Source organism: Numida meleagris, chromosome 3 (assembly GCF_002078875.1).
Source record: "Numida meleagris isolate 19003 breed g44 Domestic line chromosome 3, NumMel1.0, whole genome shotgun sequence".
Classification (NCBI taxonomy): domain Eukaryota; kingdom Metazoa; phylum Chordata; class Aves; order Galliformes; family Numididae; genus Numida; species Numida meleagris.
The window spans coordinates 51211563-51236315 of NC_034411.1; the positions used below are offsets into that span (position 1 = coordinate 51211563).

The 24753-nt window shown below is 42.6% G+C and overlaps 1 protein-coding gene and 1 long non-coding RNA gene across 6 annotated transcripts in view; both read left to right on the forward strand.

Moving 5' to 3' along the window:
- LOC110396566 overlaps nt 1–19049 on the forward strand; it is a 31877-nt gene extending 12828 nt beyond the window's left edge. For 2 of the 5 annotated variants that reach the window (XR_002437059.1, XR_002437063.1), the window contains 4 exons: nt 3391–3571; nt 6644–6773; nt 14585–16251; nt 16523–16719. This is a non-coding gene — a long non-coding RNA (uncharacterized LOC110396566). Of the gene's footprint in view, nt 1–3390; nt 3572–6643; nt 6774–14584; nt 16252–16522; nt 16720–16996 lie in introns of those variants that run through there. The other 3 variants (XR_002437060.1, XR_002437061.1, XR_002437062.1) reach the window with 3 other exon arrangements.
- SNX9 (sorting nexin 9) overlaps nt 20100–24753 on the forward strand; it is a 66860-nt gene continuing 62206 nt past the window's right edge. Inside the window, exon 1 of the mRNA XM_021390446.1 lies at nt 20100–20254. Coding sequence (XP_021246121.1) covers nt 20243–20254 — 12 coding nt within the window. The 5' untranslated portion in view covers nt 20100–20242. The remainder of the gene's footprint in view (nt 20255–24753) is intronic.

The following is a 24753-nucleotide window of genomic DNA, read 5'->3' on the forward strand; positions in this document are numbered from 1 at the left end:
TGATGCCAGGGAAATCATTTCCGGAGGTTCAAGATTAGTAATGGTATATCACAGGTCACAGCCCGGCTCTGCACTTTGCTCCTCCTCTGCTGTTGCTGCTGCCGTGTGGGGAGAGCTGCTGCTGCTCTGCACAGCAGTCTCCAGTTTATTTCCCAGGGAGAACTCTCTTGCTGAGTCAAATCCAGCTTTGTGTCCTTTTCTCCATGTGGAAACTAAAGGCAGAGATGTTATGTGACTAAGTATCACGAGTCAATACCAGAAGTCAAAGAGAAACCCGGGGCCCTTGGATTCTGTGGCTGTTTTCCCTCCTGTTTGAAGAGATAGTATGCTGTGAGATGGGCGCCTGTAAGAGGTACAGTGTGCCGACGGCTGAAAAAATGCTGCTTGTGTGTGAGTGAACACAACCTCATCTGTCTGTGATTGGTGCACAGAGAATGTTACATGGATGCTCCTGCGGTTAATTACAGAGCCAGCTTCTCTCCTTCTCTGCAGCTGTTTGGAGCAGCATGGTCCCACAGCCAGCAGGCAGAGGAGGCCTGCCCAGGGCTCTCAGCGCTCTGATGACCTTGCAGGGACCACCAGAGGGTTCATGCCTGGGGGAAAATAGAGAGGGCTTGTTTGCACCTGCAGAAGCTGTGGGGAGCGAGCTCTGCCACTCCTCCAGGCTCTTTGAGGGGGCTGAGGCCTGAGGGACTCATGAGAACAAGAAGAAAATGTGTTGCAGTATTAACTCAACAGATAAGAAGTTGTTGGGTTGTTTGAATTCTTGGCCCTGGCCATATGAGGCAACTAAAAGGCTATTTCTTCATCCTCCGTCTTTTCTTCCAAGTTGCTTTTGCCTGTTTCCTGGTTTTGTTTAGTAGAAGCATCCAGTCGTGTTACTGAGCTCGCAGTCACGGAGGGTGCCGTGCTATATTTGGGCTTTACGCAATATTTGTGTCAAAAAGCCTCTGTCTGAACAGATTTGATGGCAGTAAAGGATGACCCCAAAACAAATGGTCGAAAGCCCCATATAGCTCCTCTTTCCCAGAAGTGAGTAATGTGAGGCAAATGGAAAAGATTGGTCTTAAATAAGTCAGATCTGGCTCATAAATCTGATTAAAAACATCAATAGCTGAATATCTTAACCAGATAGAACATTAAACATTTTGATTAAGCACAAAAAAAAAAAAAAAAAAAAAAAAAAAAAAAACAGAGGAAACTTGTTTTGTCTTCCCTACAGTTTTAAATTTATTGGTATCTATTATCTGCTGCACTGATGTTTTCAGCATCTATTTAAATGGACTGCAGTGCTCAGACAACATGTGATGAAACTTCTATCCAAAATTACTTTTACATCCTTTAATCCCAGCTGGAAATTCCTATCCCTCCTGACCATCCATCTCAAGATCAAGTGCAGCTGTTTTCCCCGCAATTCGATCTCTCCTTTCCAGCTGGACTTCTGTACCACTTATTTTTTTCAGACCTTGTGTAGGTCTATCTGTAGTGCTTGGACTGTAATCTGCACTCTACTTAATCACAGGCAAATGGTTCTCCAAAACTTTGTACGTGCAGAGTACAAACTGAGGAAGTCTGAGAATACAGCTAGAGGAGAAAAAGTCAAGAGAAGGTAATTTCAGTCAAAAAATATAATCACTGGTATCTCTTCATTCAAATAAATTCAGGTTAGCATGGACATACAATTCTGGAAAGAGCTGAGATGTATCCTGTACTGAGGGTACAGTTCTTCTTTGGGCTTAGGATAGCCTTATTTTGGTGTCTTCAGTATCTGTGTGCCATCTGCCAGTCTGTGTGTGCTACTCAGTGTTACACTGCTAATGAAAATGCATACTGGGTTCTTCAGTTGAAAAGGCAATCTGGTTCTTAAGGTGTACACTCCAATTACTTCATGTATCAATAAGTTATTATAATCTGCTTCTAAATATAAATGTATTAATTACAGCCAAGCTATTGGGTGGAATGAGTGACACCAGTCTAGCAAGAATTATTTCAGAAAAAAATGTGATGCTTCTTTCACAAATACCGCAAGGTGCAATCTTGATGGCACATCTTCAGAACACCAAGCAGCTTAAACTATTTTGATCTGCTGAGATTTGGGCAGGTGGCCTGACAGAGGATTCTGTGACTCGTGAGAGAGGCCAATGCTCTTTCTAGCCATGATATACTGTGGCAAAAAAGATAAAAGTTTTGATTTAGGAACTGATTTTCAGGAAATTCAATCTCCAGTGAGCAGCTCAGGATACAGAGCTGAAGAGTACAGCAAATCAAAGCTGTATAAAATATTATATATTAATGCCCATGTCTGGGTTTTAATAATTTATGTTAAAAGCATTAGTGGGATAGCAAAGGGAATTTGCTCCTGGATCCAACATGGTTTCACAACACTCCTAATGAAAGAATAGGTGCTACTTCAGTTCAGTAGCCCTCACTTCTGCCCAGTGAGGTGGTCCATCACACAAAGTACAAAGGAATGTCCTTGGCTGTTTCAGAGGATGACAAAATAAACTATATAAAATAACGAAGTTGCCTCCCACCATATCCATCTGTACTTACTGTCTCCATAGTATGATTAACCATCTCTGAAGCAAAGTGTGATAACAGTTAGGTCCTGATCCCGCTGGCATATTTACCCCAAGGCAGACAAGGACATTAACCTAAGTAAGTTTAACATGATATTGTTAAAAAAATAATTCCATCTCTCCTTTTTCCCTAAGCAAGCAATATAGTTCTGACAAGTGGAGAAGGTAGGAAAGGGAAATGCTTTTTTTTTTAATAGAATAGAGGTCTCTTAATCACAGGATACCATCCATCTTCTCAGGATGTGTCTGACACTGAATTTCCTGTACTGACCCATGAAAAAGCAATATCTTATCGAACATCCTGAATGTGGCTCCTGTTTGGATCTAATTATGTAATTTGCTAGTCAGAGTGTTTCTGTGATACTAAAATATGCAAAGGTTGTAACTGTGAAACTCACTGAAGATCTCTTTCAAAATTAGTTTGTAATTATGTATAAAAACAGTTTGAAACAGATGCGTGCGGATACAGCAGGAAAGGTTGATTAAAGGTATGGAAGTCATCAGGGTGACATTCAAGATTCGTTAGGCACTATAGAGCTGTGTGACCTTGCTAGCTGCTGTAGGATTTCAGAAGAAAAATGTTGAGTCTTGCCTAAGAAACTGTTAAATCGATTCCTTGTGATGTAAATCTAAATTATATAATTTTCTATTGTGTATAATAACTCCTGCTTCCTCCATAGTACTTGACAGCAGCTATCAAGGAGTGGCTTTTCTAAGATTCCTGCACACTGAGTGCAAAATTATTTTGAAACCTTTTGTTTAGTAGCTACATAAAGACTGAGCTCATTTGAAAATCTCTGTGTTTATTTAGAGAGTTTACACTGTGCCAGGAGCAGTCAAACATTTCATATAGATAATCCTCATGGAGTTTCCCTGGGTCATCATCTTCAGCAGGAGACTAAAAAGAACAAAGAACAGCTGATGTGTTCTGTAGATGGAGATCAGCACCAGAAACCCGAGAGACACTGGACCTGCATATTTGCCTCTCAAAGGTAGGATCTTTCACTATGCTTTTGAGGCTCCTTCTGGCTTTCTTATCACGTTGTTGTCATCAGTGACTAGGGCTAATAGTTTGTATTGTCTGAGTATGGTGGAGGAGAGATTTGGCAGAGCAGTGAGAGATTCACTCCATGAAGAAATTTGGCCAGCAAGTCATTAAAACACACACGCCGCACAACAAAACATGTGATGCACCCAGAGCCAAGTATCTCTGGAGGATGTGGAAATAACAAGTAGTGGAGAATCAATTAAGTGACAGCTGGCCCATCAGAGTTAAACAACCGAGAAAAGGAAGTTGCCTACAATTCAGAGCAAAGCACGTGACGAAACAGCAGCTCACTCATGACTTCTGGAATCACTGAGCTGGTAATTCAGCCTTTTCAAGCTGCAGTGGTGAATCACCAAGTGTTTTTCTGGGTGTGAGCCTTCAGGGACAACAGTCGGCTGGAATGGAAGTGACCTCAACAACAGGCACAGGTCTGGGGCATTCCTAAAGCAGAAAGGCAGCAGGTCAAAGGACACAGCTAGGATTTAATGGTTGCTGTAACTGAAGAACCATTTGTCAGGCCTCAAGAATGCAGTTCCATTACATGTCCCAGACTAGATAGGTGCTGTTAGCAAACGATAATTACATATGCTACCTTCAATAGAAAAGTAGTTCAAACTGGAATGTAACCAAGTAGTAAAGGCAGCAGTGACTGGGTAAGAACCACCAGGGGATTTTAATTTCTTTGCTGTTCCTAAAGTGCTAATGGTGACACATTCAGGTTTTGTTTTGAAGGCCTACGATCAAGATTAAATTTGTTGCAGTACCATCAAAATCAGTGGAGTGGCATTAAGGATAGATTTGGTTGCCTTTGCATGATCACAGAATGGCTATCACAGAATTATTAAAATTCTAATATTTGAACAAAATGCTAAGAAATCTTAACATGCTCCAGCATTTTAAAAGTGAATACGAACTTTTGACAACACAGTAAGTATGCATATCTGTGTATCCTTGTACTCAGTAACTCTCCATGCCAATCTATAGAATAGCTTACCCTGTAATATTTTAAGAACCTTCAAAAATAAGTTGTTGAAAAAGCAAATAAACAGAGCCAAGCTAGCACAGGACAGCTGGTACATCAACAGTGCTCCTGAGCTCCAGAAGAACAGGCATCCCTATGGAAAGCAGGGAGATGAATTGCTCCTTGATTGAGTCTTTGTTTCCTGCTAAAACTTGATTTATTTAGGAGTCTTAAGAGCACCAAAGCATGAGTGCACTCTTTGGACACATCCCTTTGCTAAGGTACTCTGTAATTTTGATGGCAGCCAGTGCCTGGTAGGCTTCATTGCTGTGAAGGAGGGTTCAGCTCTCACGAGTTTCCATGACTTCACTGCTGACAGAAGCTCCTGTTGTCTGGGCAGAGCTGCCATCCATGCAGCATGCCAGGTCTATCACCAGGGAGGTCTGAGTTTGAAGGTCAATGAGGGGAAACTGTGTTAAATCTTGACAAATCACAGCTGCCACTCACTGATACAGGAACTATGAGAGAAAACACAGGATTTATCCCTATATATCTCCCAAACAGCCATGTAGGAGGGGCCGCAGGCAGCAGCAGCAGTCTAACTCTTGAAGCCTTCTGCAAAACTGATTGTTCTAAAAGGACAATCAATTTAAATTGTATAAAAAGATATCTCTGCCTGTTGACAGGCAATGACTACCTGCTCATTGTACTGAGACCTGTTCCCACCAATGAAGAGAATCCATCGGCCCAGCAACACATAAAGCTTGATTCAAAGTTTCTCCGCAGTCAGTAAAGGGCTGTCTGTCAGGAACACTGCAATCATTTTTAATGATGACATATTGTAATTAAGTAGTACATTATCCTCCACCTTGCGAAATTCTCTTTAAATATTTTCTTCTTGTGCCCAAGGAAGTGTGTCATTCACATTAATGCTTTTCTCTTTGTGAAATTAGACAGTGCAGTGTAGCCCCTGTATGTGAACCAAGATTTTCTGGGATAAAATATATGAGATTTCCCAGTGTCAGGATAAATCTGTGCAAGATGTTTTTGGCTGCAAAAAGGTCCACATAATGGTTAGGCTTTAGGAATCAACATGAAGAGTGTAGACCTGGGCAGAGTACGGTTTAAGAGTACTTGAGCAGTGTCAGTGCTGGTATACAAGTGAATGGAGTTAGCTCAAGGATTCCTTTCCTCACCAGCCTCTAACCAACGCAACGTAGCGAGCCTCAAACAAATCTATTTATGAAATAACAAAAAACTGGAAAATGAGACATAAAAGAAAATGCAAAGAAGCAGTGTGCAACTTCCTGAAGCCTGAGAGAACATAAGAAGCTTTATTTTGACTTGACCAGCAATTTAAGCAGTCAGAAATTCTCCCTGGTTTGGTAAATTCCAACATACGCATTCCATCAGCTCAGGCAAAGCCAAAAGTGTTTGCAATTTGGCAGAAGGTTTACCTAATGAACAATTAGCATTTATCTTACAAACAATATTGCTTTGTTTTAGTCTTGTACAGGACAAAAACAAGGCTGAATTTTAAAAGGCTCCCAAAGAAATTATTGCTGTAAACTTGTAAACATCCTTTGCACTTGAGGACAGGGAAAAGAGCATGGGGCGGGCTGACTCTGCCCTCACCTCATTCTCCCTCTCCTAGATGACCCGAGCTCAAAAGGTGCTGCCTCCTACCCTGGCACCTACCCTAGCATTTTCAGTGGCAAGAGAGGAGCCAATCCAGTCTGGGAGCATAATCTGTGTGGGGACAAGTTATTTGTCAAAAGAGGTGGCCGGAAGGGTGGTGCTGATGCAGGGCACTTTATGAGAGTGCTCCATGGTTAAGCCGCTCTTCATCTTTTAGTACTTGGAATTTTATGGTCACTTTCACAATATTTTTCACCCACTTAAAAATTCTGCGGTCCCCAAGAATATGAAGTCCCATAGAAGTTTTTTGTTTGGAAAGTGTATCAGTCCATTAGCATCATAAAATATTACATGATTCCTACCATGCATTAGAGTATGTTTCCTTCACAGACCTGGGTAATGATTTTATTTTCCTAGGTCAGAACCGGGGACGTTGACTCAGAGGTAGGCTCCGTGCACTCACATTTCCACGTGTGCAATCCAAGCATTCTGGTCCACTGACATCTGCACTGAAAGGTCTTGCTGTGGCTGCTGGATAGAGAACATGGTATGTGGGACCAGCTCCTTCTCCCAGTAAAACCACTAAGGTCACAGAGAAAAGACTGCACAGACTGAATTTTGATTCCCTACATGGGATCTGCAATTTTGGGTGATGCTTAAGATGGCTCCCCTTTTTTCTGCTCTCTCATTCCTACGCTTCTTCTCACGATTAGTTTTTACCCCCAGGAGATGATTTGATATTTTAACATTGTTGGACTTTTGCCTATTTGATCAGCAGAGGTGCTGAAATCAGCAGGCTACTGCTGGCTTTTTTCCACATAGGTCCCATATTACCCTGTGTCCCAGGCATCTGGGCTGGGCACTATTATCCTTACTCACTTTGATGAGTAATTACAAACTGACACGAGCGTGTGTGAACACCAACCTTAGCAAAGGTTGCAAAATGTCACGCGTACCTCTGTGCTTGTGTTAGCTATCAGGAAACTGTTCTTTAACCTCCTAGCTAAGTGGAGTAAGCTAAAACACCTATCAGCATGCAAGAAAAGCTACTGTGGAAGGGTAGTGGACTGACAGCATGAGGTTGTTAGATTCCTCATCTTGAGTTGTGATGTTCTGTAGCCCCTGGAGAGCTCTCTGCAAAGCCCAAAACAAAAGACTTCCTCTCAGATGTGAAAAATTCTGTGTCTAGGCCAAGTGACTTATTTCTCATCTACCCTCTTGCAGAGCTTGTCCCTCAGATGAAGCACTGCTTCCACATTTTTAAAGCTTGTTAATTAATTTTCCTTGGAATATGATACCAAAGAGATGGATGTATTCTGAATGGATTTCAATCAGTTTCTCATAGAAATTAACCATTTGCCTAATAGGGTATTTGTTTTAATTTTCTTAGTTTCCCCTTGGAAAGAAAAGAAAAAAACAAACAAGCAACGACAACAATGACAACAAACAGGTATAGAAAATACCAATCCCAAAGCAACAACAACAAAAGCCATTTTTTTCTCTGCCCAGTTTAGGAAAATAGATCATGTTTAAAAAGATGTGGGCTAACATGCTCTTAACACCCCCACCCCCAAACAAATTAATCATACATGCTGGCTTGAAACAGGTTTAATGTATCTCAGGGATTAGGATCGGTCTTTGTCTCTCCCCTAGCTGGCTTCCTTCTAGATGTGACCTCCTTTTCTCATCCAGACACGTATGCTCTTTGTCTGCTGGGACCGCTCTGCTTTAAACCCATCCTGACAGCTACCTTGCTTCCCAGTCTCTCCCAAAGGACCAAGACTATTCCAAGTGGTTTCCTCAGACTGAAGAGACTATAATTAGCTGCTTCCCTCTTTTCCTTCTGTTTAAAAATGATGTTATGCAGCTTTTCTTCCTATCTTCTGCAGTCTCATCCTCCATCCTGTCCTGCTTTGGAATACATGTAAAAGGAAACACTGCACTATGGGAGTAACAGCACATTGTTTAATGAAGACAAAAATACCGAGTTTTATAGTAAAGAATCAATATTTTCTTCCTTTCCCATTAGACTGCAACGTATCCTCCTGTTACCCAAAATACACGCTGCCTGCTTGTTTCTGAAATATGACATCCTCTTCATTTTTCTAGTCAGTGTTATTTCCCTGTTTATTTTTGTAGACCGCACATTGCGTTTCCCTTTCTTGCTCTGGTATAGTCCTCTCCCCTATAGCAAAGTAAATGTATATTAAGTTTTCATCTCTGTTTCTGTCATCCGAACAGCTTCTGAAAATGTAAATCCAGAAGCAGTTCTCCCAGATTCAAAGATTTAACCTATGATGTGATTTCTTCCTTATAATGGATTTGAAGCTGAGAAGTCTCCAAAATCTTACAAGCAGAGAAATTTTCTTACCAAATTTCCATGTCAATATCAGAGATATTATTGCTTGTTTAGCAGAGTTTAGCATCGGTACTTAGTTTTAAGCTTCCCTCAAAAGAAAATAATCTTCTAAAAACCTGCTCTGCAGATTTAAGAAACTCATCTTAGTTTAAAAAAAAATTATGCATCAGCTTTTCAGCTCTTGTCTGCTCAATTATGCAAGTCTCAATGCTTGGTTCACCAAAAAAATGACTGAAAGGCTATTTTAAGGAATTTCATCTGCTTGTTTATCCCAGCGTTGAAATCAAAATGTGGTGATTATTAGCTTTCCTTTGTGATTTAACACAAGTGTATTCTTGTCTTATTACAAAAGTATTCCTTTGAAATTACTACAAAGGAGGAAATTTTACATAATAATTTTCTAGCCTTTTCTGTAGGCTTTGGCAACACTGTTATCTATGGAACTATATTCCGTAGATATGGAATATTAATAAATATGCCATAATTCAAACAGCAATTTGAAATTAGTTTGGAAGCATAGCAGCCAGTTGTTTTGATGATTTTTTTAAAATCTTTTTAGCTTATGACATTTTGTAGGATGCCTGTTCACTCTGCTAATGAAAGCAAAAGTCCAAATGGAAAATAGCAGTTTGATATTTCAAAATAGGAAGGAGCTGAAAGCAGAAAAAACAGTGAAATTCAAGACCTTAGAACAGAACAGAGAGAACAATTTCCAGAATTTCTATGAACTAGATATTTGCAAATCCTCTGAATAATTGCAGACTAGAGGATAGGAATTTTCCTTAGAAGAAAATGTTTCCACTTCTAAATTATAAGATGATGACTTTTTTTTTTTAATTAGAGAATCTGAGTGTGTACATGTCACAGAAAGCAGATTTAAAAGAAATTAAAAGGTCATTCATTCAAAAAACCAATGTTTTCAATGAAAAATTCAGGGTTCCGTTGTCAAAATCCTAAAACCGGGAACTACATTACTGCAATCACATCTGAGTGATTTGGGCCTCGCACTGCATGTTCAGAAGTGACTCCAGATCACTGCTTCAATGCAGGTACCCAAAGCACCGTTCCAAACATAGGACCTACACAGTGCCAGTCCTGTGCCAGCCTCAGTCCTGAGAAACTCTAAATCATTTCCATGCTTCCTTCATGTTGGCTGTATCACTTGGACTGTAAGTCTGAAGTGTTTCATTCACTGAATCCAGCTTCTCCACCCAGTACAAAGGGATACTGCATGTTTATGAATACCAGTTTCCAAGTTAATTGCCCTATCAGAACAGTAGAATAAACACTCACTGAAGTTCTCTCAAGCTACACAGAAAATTATAGGCTAGACAAATCTTACTTATTTCCTCTCTACTGCACTACAGGAAATCTGGTTCCTTCTTTTCTGCTAGGATTTTGCCCTGATTCAGACTTCAGCCAAACAAGAACTGGCCTAAATAGCCAGAGATATGCAAGCTGAATGTAAGATACAAGAAAATGGGATGCATGAGGAATACAATGGTGAGCGAGCAGTGACTATTATAACCTTAGGTAACTTCGGAATGGCTTTATCTGCCTGTTGACTACGCTCACATTGTTCCAGGCAGCACCTTAGAAAGCTGGGAGCAGTACAGAGAAGGGCAATTGAGGAATCAAGGACTGACAAATAAAGAGAGTGAAAAGGCAGGGAACGTTTTCCTCAACAAATGAGGTGGTGGGTAAGTGGGGAGCTGATGTATGTGGTGAAATGGAAACTTCCAATATCAGAATCCCCAAAACGAAGTGGATATCTGATGAAATTCAGAGCCAGTAAATACAAAATCAATGAAAAAAAACCCTGAATTTCTACATTTGAAGGACTCAAAAATAGCTCTCTTTTGAGAGGAATTAGTTTTGTGCAACTGCAAAGAACCTGTCTGGTGAAAGAAAGGAAGTGTTGAAAAACAAGCAATATGGCTTCCCAAATACAAATAGCAATGGAGGAAGATAAGGAATAAATCTTTATTAATTAGCATTATCTAGAGGAATTTCTGGTAGGCAGATTGCAGTCAGTTGAACAGGAAACCATCTAGCATGTGAGCACACATCGTCATTTATCAGTGGATGAAACTTTCTATGGAATCATAGAATCATAGAATTAGCTAGGTTGGAAAAGACCTACAAGATCACCTAGTCCAACCATCCACCTACCACCAACAACCCCACTAAACTGTGTCTCCCAACGCTATATCTAAACGTTTCTTGAACACCTCCAGGGACGGTGACTCAACCACCTCCCTGGGCAGCCCGTTCCAGCGCCTGACCACTCTTTCAGAAAAGTAGTATTTCCTAATGTCCAGCCTAAATCTCCCCTGGCGCAACTTGAAGCCATTCCCCCTCGTCCTGTCACTAGTTACAAGAGAGAAGAGGCTGACCCCCAGCTCACTACAACCTCCCTTCAGGTAGTTATAGAGAGCAATGAGGTCTCCCCTGAGCCTCCTCTTCTCCAGACTGAAGAAGAGTTGTATCAAGAGTGGACAAACTGTAGTACAGGAACACAAAACTGGCATCAACATGCAGAAAAGACACACCGCTTTCAACTTTTATTTTTAGATGACCTTCAGCCTCTAATACAGCAGGGCACCTCCCCATACACTGCTGCCACAGCCAGCTGAGAACAAGCCTTAGGGAGCAAAGTGCAGCAGCAGAAACATGCTACTAGGCCCCAGCACTGTGCTGGCTCAGGCTGTCACTGTGCATAGGCATTAATCTACTGCTGCTTTAAAACACAACTGCATCTTCCCTCCTCACTTGGATGGCTCACTGAAAGGCCACAGCAAAATCTGCTGGTTCAGCTTCCCCACTGAACAGGAACAATCAACTTGCTCTGATGCTGCAAAACCTGGACGGTGCTGAGAAGGAAGGGAAAATAATAGATGCTATTAGGTTACCCTGAACTGCCTGTTGGTATTTGCATTCCAGAAGCCAACTTGTAAGGACAGCAAGTATGCAGGGCCAGTTATTTTGGAAACTAAATCTGTTCATGGGGATACCTGAAGGAGGCCTGCTGCCAGGGGAGCTAAGGGAGCAGGCCTCTGCGTGAAGGAAGCACATCAGCCTGTAGGTCACATGTAGGGAGCAGCTCTGGACCCCAGAGGAACAGCCTTTCAGCTGAAGTTCCTCTCTGCCTATTCATCATCCTCTCCTAGATCACATGATTGAGAGTCTGGACAGTTCAATCCTATAAATCATCTGGCCTTGAGGAGAAGCCTGCTATTACAGCTGCTTTTGTACAAGGATGCTTCTGAGCAGCTGCAGCCTGAGAAAAGTCCCAAATGGTTGCTGCCAGCTGGGCCAGAGCTGCAGCTCAGCAGGATTCGCTGGGGACTTCAGGCGCAGGGTCAGCAGTGGGAGAGGTGGCCTGGAGGATGAGGCCACGGGCGGTTTCTGCAGGCTGGGTAAAGCAGCTCGGCAGGCTGGAAATCCAGTGAGACTGGGATGAGGGAGGACCCTGATTTTGGTCAGTGTTGCAGCTGTAGCACCAGCTTGGGGCAGTGGTGGTACCAAGGACTTGGCTGGCATACACAGCAAAGTACAACCGACCCAACTACTAAAGCACTATTATGGGGAAAGCTTCTTCTGCTATTTGGAAATGAAATGAGTAAATAAATTCCTTCAGCCTGTAGTCCGCAACATGCCTTGATAAGAGCAAAAAGAAGTGTAGTGAAGTGAAACATTTGGGTTTGGAAGGGGCACAGCCAGGCAGAGAGCTTGCAGTCATACTGCTCCCAAGTATCTGTTCAAACTGTGGGGGGGGGAAGGGGCGAATGCTGCAGGCTTATGTTGAGAAACAAAGCTTGGAAACAGAAGATTCACAAATATTTGCAGCAATATTTGCAACAAAGCAAAATTGCAAATATTGGCAGGTTTTGTGCCTCACTGCAGTGCTCAAGGCTTAGTTTTTGTCTGTGTTTTTCAGTTTTTTTGAATGTCAGATTCCAGTCCCATTTCCTCTTTCATTTGTTATGATAACTTTAAAAGAGTATCCTGTCAATTTAACTCTTCTGCAGTGTTGTCCGTAGCAGCAGTATTTTATTCTCGTGAAGTCTTGGACTGATGTAACAAGGTCAGGCAAAAGGCAGCAAGCTCGTGATAAAGAGCCCCTTTTGGATAAACCCATCACTGCAGACAAACCAAACAGTGATATGGTGGAAAAAATGCACAGGTGGACTCAAGCAAATTAGAAGAGGTATTCTGTGGTACAGCAGGTCCCCTTTGTCCCCAGATCTGGGGACATCTCACAGGTAATCACATTGCTGTGAGGTAATTAAGTTTCCTCTGCCAGTTGGATGACATAGGGCTTTTTTACATCTTCACTGACTATTGCTCATGTCAAGACCAGCTGCGTTCAGTCTTTTTTCTTCCAAACAACAAAAAGGAGTAGAGCTCAGAATGAAAAAAAAAAAAGTCTTTTTGTGGCTAGCCACAAACAAGGCACATGACTGAGTGCTGCATCTGTTATATCCCCCTCAAGTTCAAAACCTTTGGACAAGGGTATTCTGTAAACTTAAAGGGGAAGTCTCAATTTACAGGACGCATTTCTTGCTCCCCTCTGAATTAAGTTTTAGATTTTACTACCTGCCCCCCAAAATTAGAAAATCTGCACTTGGGAAAGGAAGCTGCAGAATTTCTCTCTGTCTGCTTTCTTTAACCTCTGTGTAAGAGTCAGATTTCCTGGAAATTTTTATAGATTTTTGGATAGCTGCCTTTACAGGGGAGATAAAACCACCCCTAAGGCTGCTTTTGGTAATTCAATGAAAAGAACTGTCAGCTAGTGTGAACAAAGATATGAAATGCTTACATCCCAAAGGTATCATTTTTATTTTAGCACTGGTAATGAATGAAATGCTTGCGTAGACTTGGTAGTAATAGTGGATTGTCAAAAGAATTTTAAAACTTGTTGCTGTAAGGAGTCTTGGAACTGCCAGCGATAAGTTTAATACTCCTCCTAATGAACTGTCCAAAGTGAAATGCTATTTTTTTTTTAATCCAGATCTGAGGCAGTGATTATAAACAATTTCTTAGATACTTAAAATTTTCTAACCAGCCCACAGTCGCATAATTCCACAGTAGCAATGCAAGGTATGCAGACTACAAAGCCTGCTTTGTAGACGATCATTTTGCCAGAGGCTTTGCTTTTTTCTTCTGTTGTACAGTATTATCTCCTTACTAGGATAGCATGGTGTTTATTGGCTATGGCTTGAAAGACTGATGCGCAAAAAGTATGGTAAAAAGGAACCTCAGGATTCCAAGTTCATTTTTCAAGATAGGAAAAACTATATAAGGAGTACATCTAGTTACACAGTAACGAAATTCTTGAAAGTTACTACTTTAACTCTTTTCTTTATTCCTTTTTGAGTTTGTCTGGGCTAATTATGAATTGGAAAACTAACATAGGTTGACATGAGAGAGAAACTTACGTGGACTAGAAAGGGGCTTCACAACTCTTTCTCTAGATAGAGAGACATAGACATGGATACTAGACACTTTTCCCGACTAGAGAAAGCACAGATGAACAATAGCTCCCACAAATTAATGTGACTTTGCATTTACTTTTTATTTGTTTGTTTTTGGCCTACGTTCATTAAATGTGAGTATGAATCCTCGGGGTCTATTGATCTAGAATTTCTTTCTACGGAGTATTTTAATTGTCAATTATTTCTAAAGGAAATAGCGCTCACAGAGGGATTTAAGGCGCAGTGGATACTGGGGCCTGGTTCAATCTTTTGGTGATCTTTCCATAAAAATGCCACAGTACTGCGTGTCCTGTGCATGGGAACATAACCAGCCAGTGCTGCCACACTGGCAGAATCGTGGGTGCCACCGCTCCCCACTGTGAGAGCCCAGAACAAGAGGGCTCAAATCCCTGATGTTAGCCCTGCAACCCTCTGCAGCTTTCTCCTCTATCTGTATCTTCAGGACAACTAGCAATCTGTGTGTCAGAAGAAAATTTGGGTTCTATCCTTGGCTTTTTAAAGGAACTCATCACTTGTGCGCAGTTGGCTGAAGAGCAAAGAGCAACTCCATGATTCTCCAGAGCTTTTCCACCACGGCAGGAGAAAATGGAAATAAGCCACAGGCATTCAGCACTCCAGATGGACAGAGCCAGCAGCGGTGAGAATCAATCGTGCTGATAGTACCTCACTTTTGCTAAAGCCAGAAAACGGCAAACTTGGAAATAGCATACTTGTACTCCTTGAACATTCTCTTTACTAAACCATATTCAAGTTTTCACTGAGTTCAAAACCTACGGAGCTTAGCAGTCATTGCGTTGAGACCCAAATGAATACAAAATATTAAGAAAAATCCAAATGCAGGCTAACAATGGTATATATATACCTGGTATGCTAACAATCAGTGTACAGGCCTAAAACGAATGCAAAAATTCAGACTGATACTAGCGTCAGATGTTTCAGGTTATCTGTTCCATTCCTTCAACAAAAGAGCATGGTTTTTTTAATATCATTACTTTCAAAGCTTATTCTATGTAACCTGCTTTAAAAAAAAAGAAAAAGAAAAAGAAAAAGAAAAGAAAACAGCTCTCCCAGTGTCCAACAGCATATTGCAACAGCATTTTGTTTCCCATCCTTTTTTTTCTTTTTCTTTTTTTTTTAATGTATCTTTTTCACCTCTTCAGCACTCACTGGTTGTTTTTATGGGTTTTTGAAAGAGAAAATTGAATCCAGGAAGTCCAGCACCAGCACAACTTAAAACTGTTGACTTTTACAAAAATGTGTTAAAAAACCCCACCCCCTCAGCGCAGAAATTTAGCTGACCGCAACACTTTCCCCCAGTGTAAAGAAAACAGCATATTCATACGCAACACAAAGCCAGTTCTAGCTGCATATTTATTAAAAATATAACTATGTTAAATTGAGACTTACTAGAAAAATAACAACATAGTATGCCAGAGTTCAGATAATAGTGGTGCTTCACTGCCAGCTCTAAGGATACAAAACCCTTAAGCCAAAGCAAATGTACGAAGTACAGGTTTTCTCAGAACTGCTTATTCGGGGACAAATTCTGAGAATGAAAAACTGAAAGGAATTTTGGTGCAATTCTGGGTACATTTTTCTAAAGCAGCTTTTATGAGCTGGGGAAGTCTTACCCTAGTACCTATGGTATTTCAAGATAGGCTGGTTTGATAGTGACCTTCCAGCCCCAGGTGCAGGGTACAGTCTGCCACAGAGAGTTCCAACTAAATGAGTTTGGGACCTTTGTGGTCAAAGACATATGCCATAAAATAAAGGAAAATAATAATATTGTTCCTTGGAATGTTTCAATAGATACATTTTTCATATAAAATTTGCAGATGATGGCGCATTGTACAGAGTTATGCACACAGTTGCCAGCTGCTCTCCTGTTGTTCTGTGCAGCTAACTTTAGGTTTCATTTATGTGGCAACTCCTATCATTTTCTGTCCAGTTTTGGAGATGGGAGGACAGGGAAAATAGGACAAAGCAGTATTTAATTCATAACGCTATCTGGTAAACATTGAAGAAACAGTGTTAACTCCCATTTAACAGAAACTCTGGTCAGCTGGGAGGAAACACGGCGATGCCTAAAGAACCTTTTGGGGAGGGATGTGAAACCATCCGCACATGGCTTCTGAAGATAAAGAATACCCTACTGTTATTTTTTATCTGTAAGTTAAGCTGCTGCTTAAACACTTCACTTTAAGACTTCAGAAATTTGAAATCTTTACCTCTTTTTATTTAAACAAGAAGTGTGTCAGGTGATTAAGTTAAACATGATGATTAAAAAGGAGTAGGAGAAGTATGAAAAATCTCTGTAATTAATTAACCCCTAATCACTGTTAGGCTTTCTTGATAAATTCGTAGTTATAATTGGTTTTCATTCCTGAGCGAACAGCACATAGCATGGAACTGACCTTCTTGTTCACATCTCATTGATAGCCTCTCAATGAGGAAAGAAGAAAAATCACTTCTCACTTCCTGAAACACTTCTGAAAATGAAGACCTAGAACAACGTACTCTCAGTATGCCTCTTACTAAGACTTTGACATTAAATGTGTTTGACATGCTGCTGCTCCATTTGCAAAGTTGACGCCACTCAGTTGACCAAAGGTAATTAAATTGTTCCATAAAATGAACACTGAAAAATGGTAGTGCCTTTATTGCTAACCCAATAATGCAGTGGGGTGACCCAGGAAAAATGGATGACACTGAAAAACCGGTAAATTCCAATACATTTTCTGGGCAGCGCTAAGGGTGCAGGCTGCTAGCAGAGAGAAATCCAAGGTGCGCCAACTCAAGGCATGCCTGAGGACGGCAGCTTAGAGACATGCAAGCCGTAGTTCTTTCTCTAGATAGTTTTCTGCATGAAGGTTATCTAAATAACACTGTTTTTTCTTTATCATTCCCCTCCAGGCTTGCTTAAGTCAGCACAGCCCACACAAGGACATTGACTTTCAGTTGATGGTGAAACTACAGGCAGGCCTTGCCCAGCAGAGAATAGTGTTTGTTTGGCAAATATCCTTTCCCAGAGTCCATCTTTAATTAAAAAAAAATTGTATAGCACTATTGGCAGGAGCTTTGCATTTGATTAGAGTCTGCAACAGATCGCTTCCCACTGAATTCTGTAGCAGGAATTGTTCTTGGAAATTGATGCAGACAAGTTAACAGCAAACATACATACTTAGTTGAAATCTATAGAGAAAACAGTAAAAAAAAAAGTAACTTATGTGCTTGGTAAAGGATTTTGTTCTGTTGTTGATGCTTTTTATTTTTCTGAGGTCAAGATACTTAACTATTAAAGCATAAGTTGGGGCTTTGTTACAAAGTGAATAATGAGCTAATTGTGTTTCAAAGCTGATAAGCTCCACGCAGAGCCCTCTGTTTCCAGCCTACAGAAACGCCACTAAGACTTCTTGTATGTCTAGAGCTAAGCAAACATCCAGTCTTAATTAATTTGGACTCAGATTGGTAGCAGAAAATTAACTAATTTGGAAAATTGGAAATACGAGGTGACTATCATTGGCAATTCATTGTTATTTGGCCCCTTGCAGTAAGCAACAATAAAGCTTGCAGTAGGAAGAGATCCATTTATTTGTAATCCAAAGTGATTCCTAAGAATGTCTTTGTTAATGCAAGAATCAATGGCAATTAATTGTGAACACATCAAAATAATAATCCCAGAACATTCTTTCACCTGGAAAGAAACGTTAACATTTCCTTCATCCCTCAAACTTATCAGGCAAGAATTATTTTTAGGAGTAGTTCACAGTGGAAAACTCTAAACTGGAGATTTTAGGCATATAGAGAGGCTGAGTAATTCGTGGCTTTGTTGTTGGCCGGCTCTAAATAAGACAATGCTGGGTCTCTTGATTTCAGACCTGCATCATTTTTATAAGATCCAAGGTTTCCGTAACTACACATCGGTCCTTCTTGGTCCTACAAATTGTGGCCACACTTAGCCCTTGTCTATATCAGGTCTGGTCTATTTACAGGTCCAGGGAGCTTCCTTGAGCAGAGAATACCTACATCTGCACATTGCTTAACCGTTAGCTCCCTGGCTAACCCACTTTTAAACCACTCCAACAGTCTGCTGACTGGAAAAAATTTGCTGTCCTGGGAGCTAATCTAGTCTAAGTAGTGTGGGCATGAGTGGCTTACTCCAATCAGAAATCAGTCCTGGGCCTTTTTTCCTTGCCAGAACTGTGGACACAGCTATGCCACCTTTAAACTGTGGCAAACTTATATGGCACTTCTGTCTAGAATCTCTATCCCAACTGCTCATACTATGAAGAAGGGATGCATACAAGCAGACATTTACAGTTCTCCACTTTCACCCAGAAGTTTCCCCTTGCTGTCTCTAAAAATGCCAGAGACAAAATATTGCTGTATTACACCGTCTTTCTTTCTAGCTATGGACAAGTCCCTTTTTCATCCAGGAAGCAAGTGGGCTGGTTTCTACTCTGGCTTGGAAGCCCCTTCTCCAAGCCTTCTTCCTGCTGTTCAGCCAGACCTCTGCTGGACTGTTCTCTGCGCGGTGTGGGGTTGGAGTGGGGACAGTTTCCCCTGAACTTGTACCAAGGTCAACCAAAATCCTTACTAGGTCACCTCTAAGACCAAAGTCTCACTGTGCTGCATTAAAAATATTGCTGTCAAAAGAGTCAAGGACCGGGGTCCCTAAGCATAAAAAGGAAGCAAGACTTCAGAGAGATTTGCTCATGAAGGGCAACTGAAGTAGATGAAAAATGAGGCTGGGAGAAACCATGCAGCAAAACTGGGCCTCAAATTAAAGGCAGTATTGTACAAGTCTGCTGTGGGCTGCATGCACTGCTGTCATAAGGAATAAAAAGTTGGAATCGCTGTACACATTTAAGTGAATTCTGGAAAAGTTAAAACCTGAAGTAACGGCATTTGAAAACTTCTCTAATTAATCATCTCAACCATCTGAAAAACAGTAGTGACTCCTCCAGGTCCCTCTCAATTCCTCACCCACGCTCTCCATAGAAACTATTTCACTTGTCCTATTTAAATGGGATTTTCTTTTTCCTACTTAAAAAAAAAAAAAACTTTGGACATATTTTTCTCTTTTAATGGAGCTGCCTCCCTGAGAAAGCAGAGGAGAGTTTTGTAATTTCTACAGGTAGGGAAATATGGACATAAGGAGTTAAGCAGGATCATGACCTCCCTTTTAGAAACCTCCTTGGCAACCCTGGCAACCATACCACTTCCTTTCACAGAAAGGAGATTTCTCCCGATGAGACGCCACATACACGTGGCAGAGGTGGGTTTCATGTGGTCCATGAACCTCATATGGCTGTTGCCGCCGGATTTCCCCCTCGCCCTTTGCTTTGGTCTCCCATCACACCTTTCCCAAGGCTGGAAATTGAGTAAGATGTGTTATTTTTTAATGAGATGTTGGCAGTGTCTAACAGCAACGGCACAGAGCGTGTCTGGTTTCTTGAGGCCATATTCCCGCTGCCCTGCACCAAGGCCCAGCAGCACCAGGGCCGGAACACGTCTCGGTGACAGCTGCAGAGGGAGCCCGGCGGAGGGGAAATTCCTTTCCTTGCCGTTTAGAAATCTTTGTGTAGAGGGAACCGATGGATAGCGACTCCAAACAGATAACGAAAGAGTTCTGTGCATTTTTCAGTGGCCGCTGAGGGGCCGGAGCGGGGCTGCTCGCGTCGTCGACACCGAGGGGCACTCCACAGCCTCGGAGCCGCCCCGCTCCAGGAATACGAATTCGAGGCAAAACCCGACAGAAATGTGAAGGCGCTGCGTGCCCGGGGGATGGGGACCCGCCCGCCCCCAGAGCCTGGCCGGGGCGGCTCCCCCGGGGCTCCCCCCGCGGAACCCTCCCTCCCTCCAGCCCTCACGGCGAGGGGGCAAAGCGGCCCCGCCACTGCCCCCGCGTGCCGCGCCGGGGTGCAGGGACTGCGGGGAGGGGGCACGGCCGCGCCGCCACAACAGCCGCCGCCTGCCCAGCGCCGGGCTGGCTGCTGAGCCGCCCAGCGGCCCCCAGGCGGCGGCGGCGACCGGGGGAGGTGAGGAGGAGCCGCCTGCGCGGCCCAGCGGCGGCGGGCGGGCCGGACACGGCGAGCGAGCAGCCGCGGGCCGCGGCAGGGAGGGCAGAGCGGCAGCCCAGCCCGCAGCGGCAGCGCCATGGCTACTAAGGTGAGCTGTCCCCGGCGCGGCGCGGGGGGCGGCGGGGCGGCTCCGGGGCGCCCCCTGCGCCTAGCCCCCCGGCGGGGTCGGCGGCCGTAGCTCGGCTCGGGCACCGTGGGAGAGAGGGAGTGCTGCGTTTCGGGGTCGGGGGAGCGAGTCCCCTCCCCGGGCCTGCCCCTCGCCGCCGGGAAGGGAGGAGGGGGCTGCCGCCGCGGCGCGCTCGGGCCTCGCTGCCGCCCGGCCCCGCGCAGTGCTCGGAGGGGCAGTGCTAGCTCCGAAGTTGTTTTCTGCTGGATTTCCGCCCCTCGCCTCTCCCGGCGCGGTTGTAGGGACGGAAAGCAGCTCGAGGCCGGGCTGGTGCCGTCCCGCACCCCTGCCCCATGGCTGCCAGGCTGCGCGGAGGGAAGGCCTGCGTGCTGCTGGGCCCGGCGTCCCGGCTGCCCGCCCCGAGCCCAGCCGCCTGTCCGCTGGGGGGATGCGGGGGCTCCGAAAAGCTGCGGCGGCGCGGCGGGCACGGCTCGCGTGCGGCAGGGGCCTGGCTGAGGGGCGGGGGGCTGCGGGCTGCCCCGCACGGTGACCTGCGGGCGTGGGGGGCGTGAGGGCCGGGGCGGCTCTGCAGAGCTGCGACGTGCGTCTTGCTCTAGTAGTAGCAGTGTCTGATTGAGGGAGAAAAGAAAAAGAAGGAAGTGAAATTGTTTTGCTTTGTTCTTCAACAGTATCTGCTATTAACGCAACAGTCAAAATTAGCTCATCCTATCTGAAACTGATCTCTTTCTAAATTAACAATACTTATTTACTATACTGGTTGATGAAAGTGGCAGTACTGTTTTGTCTCTGCTTGTGTAGATGGGTAAACGTCATCTCCAAGCTGTCTAAATAGTGCAGGAGGCTTTTTGGTATTTGAAGTAATACTTTCAGACTGATCTGATTCTGAAACTTGCCCAGCGGTGCAAACACTTTGTTTTACTGAGGCACCTGTCGTACAGCACGCTGCTTGTGTGGCATTTCTCAGTATCTGAGAAATCCTGCATCTTCAGTGAGTAGGATTTTATGGCTAAGTAGCAGTCTCCAACCATCCAAGCAGAGGGTTACTCACTTGTGTTTTAGTAAACCTTTTCAGATGCACCGAAGGAGTGGTTTAGGCTTCAACATAATTAATGCAATTGAAGAAGTATTAATATAGTGAAATGTATGCCCTATACAGGTTTTTAGAATATCGTTAATGGATTTAGTTTTATTATTGGTGGTTTCCACTGATTTGTGGGCTGTGTGCCTGAATCATGCGTAAGCACACGTAACTACTGCAGGTAGCAATAAAAATAAAATTACAGGTGTAGATGTAAAGCATAATACATGGTATGCTAACCAGACACTATGTTCAAATCGTTCATGGTTTTTTACCTCACTCTGAACTGCAGCTGTCTCCATCCTTGTGAGATCTCATAACGCTGTTTTATCCATATATACGGAAGCTTTCGCTTCACTTTTTGTGAAATAAATCATTGTCGTCATTATGGCCTTAGAACAAAGGACGTGTCACTTCTTGTGTACTAGCCAGAACTGTATTGAAATCAGATGGTGCAAGATTTTTTCATTCTGCGCTTTGCAAAAATCAGTAATTTACTTGCATGTTAAAATTGGGAAGTGATAGCAAAAGCTTGACATCTTTCTTTTTAATATTATTATCTTGATAAGCTGTTAACAGAGCATTACTGAAGAGAAGCTTGCTTTATTTTCTTCAAGCTTCACCCATGAGTTAGGTCCCTTTCAGCTAATTATCCTGTTGTGGATTTTAATTTCCTGAACTTGTTCAAATGTCGGCTGTAATAAAGGATACCTTTTTTTAATGGTTTAAGGGAGTGACAGGCTCAGTAAACAGTCTTTAGGAACTCAGCCAACTAAGAAGTTACCATTTCACTTGGAAATTGTTTTTCTTTTGAAGTTGCAAACATGTTTGCCACCTTCCACTTGTTCTCTTTCTGAAGTATATCGGAATCATACAAGAAAATGTTGACAGAATTGAACTGTAACTGGTCACCTGGAATGTGAATTTCAGAAACGTCTCTGACATGATGACCTGTATGGCTGGTAGGGATGACTGGCAATCAGGCCCGGCCTGCACCGCGCAGACTGTTAGTGCTTCCTGAACTTACTCCTGTTTAAACTAGAATATACTTCACGAGGAGAAAATGGCATTTCTTCTGTAATTTGTTTGTGGACTCTGGCCCTCTGAAGGCCAGAGTCTTCTTGAAGTCTTCTTGCCTTCCTCTGTGATAAACCATGCGGTTTAAGTTCCCAGAGTACTGTGACGATGTGGTTTAATCTCATCATCTAGCTTCTTCCCTGTACCATTTAAGCGCATGAGACTTCTTACTGAAATAGTAAAACTTGCTGGGGAAATAACTACTATTTTCATGCAAAAAAGCCTTTATTGATGTTCTCTTGGTGTGTTAACTGACCGCAGGACAGGGACAGTGTAGGCCCCACGTCCTCTGAGGGCTGTGGAGGTTCAGTCTGGTGCTGGGAGCTGGCCTTGCAGTCACTGCTGCTCCTTCCTTGTGGTGATCTTGTGTTGACACTTAACGCTTGTCAGGCCTGTCCTTGAGTGACTATAACTTGCTAAAATAGCAAAAGATTAACTGAGGGAGAGCAGTGGAAAAGTTTTGTCCAGTTCCATCTAATGAAGTAGGTAAAAGTTTGCTCAGAGCAGATACAAAAGGTTTGGTGCAAGTGCAGCGGGGGAGGCTTTCGTGGTGAAGGCTGTGGGAATATAACTGGAGAGTGGAAAACAGTAGATGTGAGACTTCTGGTGACAGTTCTTAGGTTAGCCAGATCTTTAACTGTAACTTGGCAGTGGACTTTCTGGTTTCCTGAAAGCTTGTAGAAGGCCACGTACTCTAAAAGCTGAGGCAAACTTTAAAATAAATAAAAAGAAATTGGGTTGTTTGGGAGATACCAACTTCCAAAGTTTTACAGCAATTTAACTGAACCAAACTTAAGAGATAGGCATATCCATGTTTAAGAATTGATACATTGGTTACATTAGCCTGGATGCTTCCTTCAGTATTGGAGTTGAGCTTACTGATTCCTAATTTCTGACTGTGATAAAAGGGCAAAATGGGCCTGAGCTTAAAAATGCATAACGAAGCTTAAAAAATTTCCAAAACCCAGTTACAAAGAAAATGAAATATCATAAATGTGTGTCTGATAGGTGCTTGAAAAAGTTGCCGATCAGGTTTTCTCATTCTTAATGCATCTGTGCTTTCTATCTTGATGTGTTTGGCCTTTCCTCTTCCCCTGCTGGTGTTTGCGAAGTCCCAGCTTTACTCATACCCTTTCTTTTGTTTTTGAGATTCATTGAATAGGGAGAGCTACAAATGTCAGGAAGTGGTATGCTGCCTTTTAATAATGTGCTCCCTACTGTCATCTATTTTTAGAGGTGTTTGTTTAAAAAGGTAGGCAAGTCCATTTCTTGCAAAGGCTGATGCTGTGTCTTTTGTGAAGTCAGAATTTCAAGGTGATGTTGAGGGAATTTGGCAGGTGAGTGTGTGTGGATGGCCAAGACAAGACTTCTGGAACCTGTGCTGCTAAATAATGTGCAATGAGGGGCTTCATGTATAAGATGGAGATAGAACTTGGAGCTGGTTAACTGATTTATTGGAGGAGTGCTGTTGAAGTTGGTGAAGTTACTTTCACAAGGCAGCTATTTCCCCAGGCAGGTGTTGGTAACCTCCACTAGGTTAGACTCCTTTTGGTGTCAATATGAACAATTTTTATTTTGTAACCTTAGGGACACCTCTATCTTATTATGATGTTCTTGATTGTTCACTGGTTTGTCTACTTCAGGAACTCTTATTTATTTATTTGTTTATGATTCTGTTCAAGGAATGGGGCCCTTTTTCACAGGAAGAATTCCCCTGAGGTGAAAGATCTTAGGCTGCATATTTTGTTCTTAAAAGAAGGCAGATATAGCTAAAAATGCATAGAATTTTGCTGTTTAAGGCTTTTGGAATAGCTTTTGTGAATGTCATTAGTGAGATATACTTGAATTTAGCATGATTCTTCTGCTTGTGCTTAGGGAAGATAATTTTTTGTATGAAAATATCAGATAGGAAACAATACAATACTTTGGACTTAGATCATCTCTATTTTTTCTGCTTACTCGTGTAAGGCTCACCAACAGAAGTCTCACACTTTTGTTCCTATCATTGTGAAGCTGTTTGTATGTTTACATAATGAATCAGGCAGAAACAATTCTTTGTTCTTATTTGCAGCTGGGAAGGGAAATGTCTCTCTGTGCCAAGTGCTCCAAACTTTGCGTTATGCGAGTCTGCCTTCTGTATTGTCCTGACTTTGACAGTACAAAGTCTGTTCTAGGAAATTTTATCTTAGGAAAATATTCAGTTAATCAATCTTAATATTATCTGTGAGTTTGGATGGACTTTTACTATGCGGATCACTTTGTAATGTGGCCAGCGTATTCCAGTGTTTAAATTCAGCAAAGCAAG